Source organism: Sinocyclocheilus rhinocerous, unplaced genomic scaffold (genome assembly GCF_001515625.1).
Source record: "Sinocyclocheilus rhinocerous isolate Xijiao unplaced genomic scaffold, SAMN03320098_v1.1 scaffold3227, whole genome shotgun sequence".
Taxonomy (NCBI): Eukaryota; Metazoa; Chordata; class Actinopteri; order Cypriniformes; family Cyprinidae; genus Sinocyclocheilus; species Sinocyclocheilus rhinocerous.
This window is the reverse complement of record NW_015656021.1, coordinates 17153-21630: the sequence shown is the minus strand read 5'-3', so window position 1 is coordinate 21630 and position 4478 is coordinate 17153. Positions and strand designations below refer to the sequence as shown.

Genomic DNA, 4478 nt, shown 5'->3' with positions numbered 1-4478 from the left:
GAGAGAAAGAGAGAGAGAGAGAGAGAGAGAGAGAGAGAGAGAGAGAGAGAGAGAGAGAGAGAGAGAGAGAGTGAGAGAGAGAGAGTGGGTGTTAAACTGTGGTTTCTCTCGAGCTGCAACAGAACAGAGTGCTGGTAGTTTATGAGAGCTGCCAGTACACAATAATCTTTCACTGCATGGCAGCACTGTCAGAAAGAGGCAGGTTAGTAAATTAATAAAAAAATAGTAAATAAATAAAAATCCTCTCGATTTCACACCCTAGACAGCCGCCAATACCACCGATCAGTCCTGGAGCAGTGAACAGATGCCTTCTCTTTATTTATGAATTGACAGAGAGGCACACATTCGAGAGCTGTTCTTCTGTATCATCATGACATCTGCAGCAGCTTGTGTCACTGGCCTCGTCTTTGATAGATCTGAGTCAGGAGTGAGACTCACTAAACTTGAGCAAACGAATGTTTGATTCATCTGCCATCTCACAGCACATGCCAGATTCATACATGTCATGTGTTTCTACTACTCTGCAGTGTTTGACTGCTGCATCGCTGCAGTGTTAGCCTCACTGTAACTGCAGATTGGTGAGCATGTTCTGACTTGTGTTTGTCATTCTGTCTGTCAGCGCACCCGTCTCCGAGACCTCGCCGTACGAGATGGTCCGCTCTCAGGAGCTCAACGCTCTTCTGGGCCCTAAAGCAAGCATGCAGGCGGTCGACCTGCTGTGTGACCTGCACAACACCACTGCAAACACAGGGCTGTGTCTCATCACATACTCCGACCGCGACTGGATCTGCCTGCACATCTGCAAACACCTGCAGGCACGCACTAACACTAGCTGATCTAGAAAACACGTGCAGTTCCCTTATATGCTTGATATCTGTTATGCTAAAGCATATTTATGTCCAACTTCTGTCAGTATTTGTGTGTTTTCAGAGAGAAATGGCCTCCACTCCTGTCAGATACGTTCACTTTGATATTCCTCTCAATGAAGCCTATTCTCTGGATTCAGTAGGGAAGCATGGATTTGGTGAGACACTTCATCTGAAAGTGTTTGTTGTTCACTCATCCATTCATTTTCCAAACATTGCTAACTGACTAGTTTATCAACATCTGTCTGGCATCACACACTGACAGAAATGAGTCCTGTTGCTCTCTGCAGATTCAGTTATTTTGAAGGAAAATGTTCAGCAGTATTAACGGCTGACGTCATTTAGACATGCTGTTAAACATCGACTCTGCAGTGAAATGCTGATTCAGACACTTCTTGTACAGTTATGCAGCTAATAGCTTATAGATGGACTGTAATGCTTGACTGCGCTGGGTTTGCTATTAATCAGATTCATTAAATAGACTCTAAACATTAAAAACATTTATTCTGAGACGAACATTGCTGAAATGTTGGACATGAAAGCAGTGGCGGCTGCAGCTTATGCTGCTCTCTTATCATCACCAGCCACAGCAAGATTCATGCATGCATCATCTATACAGCAATCCATCACAGCAAAGCCATGCATAAGTGTGTTTTAAATTAATAGCTTTTTAAATTAATATTCCCCATGGATAAGGATAGCATATGTTAAATAAATAAATGTAACAATATATTTGGAGTACTATACAAGTGCTGTAAGCTAGCTTGACAGACTCTTTTCCTCTCAGCGATGGAGATTGGGCCACAGCCTCACGGCGTCGTCAGGTCTGTGATATTCAGTGCCATGCAGGAAGGAGTTCAGCTGATGATGGACTGGATCTGTCAGTTCAACTCAGGTAGGTTTTCAGCCACAAACCCCTGCAGAAATCTGTTTGCTGTGTGTTTTCATGGCTTGCGTTCATCTCTCTGCTCAGGGACGCTGTTCGAAGGAGGATGGGTTGATGTGTACACAATGGTGAAGAATATCGACTATCCACGAGACTCTGAAACACACGTGATCACGGCCGCGGTCCATCCCGACCTACAGGTACAGAAAGATGATCAGAAACACTGCCACAGACTCCTCCAATCGCAGTGTTAACACCCTCCCTCTTATTTCCCTCTCGCAGGATAGAGATTTCTGCCTCCTTCACCCCGGAGACCCCATGTTCCTGTGTTTCTCAGGGGAAACGCTGCGCTACAGAGGGAAAGAAGCACTCTATCCGTTCTTCATAAACGAGGGTGCGTACTATGAGAAGGGTGTCGCTCTTTCCCTCGCTAGGAAGAGAAGAGTGCAGATTCCTTCAGTCCGCTCAGAGACGCTGAGATGAAGAAACACAAGCATGAACATGAGCTCAAGACGAGTTTATTACTGATGCCAGGGAACACTGCATGTGTGAAAAACAGCCAACTTTAAGATATTCTGAAAAACATACGTCCACTGTGTAAATAGTGCACAGATGATGTTTTTATTAGCATGGACACACAGATCACCAACTACACTGGTCAGTCTGTGCGGTTACACAACAGATCAGAGAGATACTGTATCCCATAATGCACCTGACACCACCTTCCATCTCCAGTGTGACGAATGAACCAGAATCCACATCAACAAGCACTGACACATCATCACACATGTAGCTTGTTAGCAATTACCAAAAATAAATGTACTGTACAGAAATAAATATGAATTATAGTAATAAATAACATTAATACATTTAAAAGCAGCACACTAAGATTACTGGCTGTTCGTGCTGCTTCACTAAAGCTAAAACACAAGAAGTCGAGCTGTTTGACGTTTCTAATACAGTATAAATCTGAAATCACAGATTGCATGCGTCACAAACACTGAGTGAAAGTTTATCAGTGCTTAAACTATAAAACACACACTCTTCAGTTCTTGGTTTTGAGTGCTGTTGCTGGAGTTTAGATTAGTTTCTGTTGCTGTTTATTTATCAGTTACACACAACTAGTTATGCATAAAAACATCAGCGACAGTCACTCTACACCTGCAACAGGGTCCAAAGCACTCGCCAAACGCGGGCCGTCCCGTGTAAAAACAATTACTTGCCGGTTTGCAGATAATGTTATTATGAACTGCATTTACTAAAAATGTAAAAGTAAAAATGTTTAAAAATCTATCCAAAAGCTATTTATTAAATAAACTTCCGTTAGAGAATCTGTCATGACTTACTCAGTGGACAATTCACCATCAGAGAAATGGTTATCCTAATGTCACAGGGACAAAACATCAACCCAAAAACATGCAAAATACAGTTTATGGTCGGTACATTTTAGTTTGTCTTTTTATCCCCCAGGAGGTGTTGCAAAGTGTGAATTTTGGACCCTCCCATCATGAATCTGGATTGACACACACACACACACACTTGTAGAGATTTCTCCAGAATTAAGGGCTCATTATCTCTCGAAAGTGCATCTGACGTTCTCAGAACAAGACTAGCAGGTGTCGCTCTTCAACACACTGACCACATTTATGTACAATAGATTCAGTGTCACTGTTCATTTTAGATTTTTTCTGTTTGATTGGATCTGAACCATGGCAGTCGCTCCGCTGATTTAAGCGACTCTGTAGACAGTCATGCGGTAGTAGCTCTGACTGTGGCTGCGAGCCGCCCACACCAGCAGCGCAGCGGCCATCATGTGCAGAGGAGACGCGATGAGCGCTAGATACAGCGACCAGCCCAGCGCACCGTCCACGTGATCCGGCAACACAGACACACGGTGCAGCAGGTCCATCCCGGCCAGAAAACAGCACACGGTTGCCAGAGAACACAGGCCTGAGGAGAGAAAACATCTCAAATCCAGCACAAAACCTCCTCAGTGATGAAGATACAACACCGTCCAGATGAACTGACAAGCATCTCTGACCTGCCAGCAGATGTAGAAGGCCAATGAAGAGCGCCGGGCTCAGACTGCCACACAGACACGCACAGAACCCCAGCAAACCACCAAGAACCACCAGACCCAGACAGACCAGCGGCAGCAGGAGCTGACACCGCCACAGATCTGCAGAGTTTCAAACATTTGACTTGTATTCAGAGCAACAAAAGGATGAATTACATATATATAAATTACACAAAGAAAAACAGATACGAGAGTGTGTGTGTGTGTGAGTGAGTGTGTGTGAGTGAGAGCGTGTGTTTATGTTTGTGTGCGTGTGTGTGTGTGTGTGTGTGTGTGAGTGAGTGTGTGAGAGTCTGTGTGAGCGTGTGAGTGAGTGTGAGTGTGTGCGAGTGTGTAACAATGTAATCAATATTCTGTTTATTAAAGCCAAGTATGAATCTCATCAAGTTAACGTTTTTAAGCATTTTACATTTATTCCAAAATAATAACTGAAGGCAGTAACAATTTCAACAATATATTTTATCTGTGAACTTATGTTCAGCTATTCTTTTTAATAGTGAACTTTTAACTATTTTTGAATTATTCGGTTCATCAGTGATCAAAGCTCAGTAAATATTGGTCAAGTTTCCACTGTCGGGCCAAAAGCGGTATACTCTCCAAAATGGCGCTAGGGTGACGCGGAGGAGACGAATTGTTGAATAAAGTCGTT

At 43.5% G+C, this 4478-nt stretch overlaps 1 protein-coding gene across 1 annotated transcript; it reads left to right on the top strand.

Annotated features, from left to right (window-relative positions):
• Positions 1-599: 599 nt before the first annotated feature.
• LOC107719252 (N-acyl-aromatic-L-amino acid amidohydrolase (carboxylate-forming) A-like) lies at positions 600-3700 on the top strand (the record flags this gene model as incomplete). The annotated part of the gene is made up of 5 exons (XM_016526634.1): positions 600-815; positions 931-1024; positions 1654-1761; positions 1840-1952; positions 2035-3700. Coding segments are annotated over 5 exons (732 nt in total), but the record flags the coding sequence as incomplete, so codon positions are not given.
• Between the last annotated feature and the right edge of the window lie 778 nt (positions 3701-4478).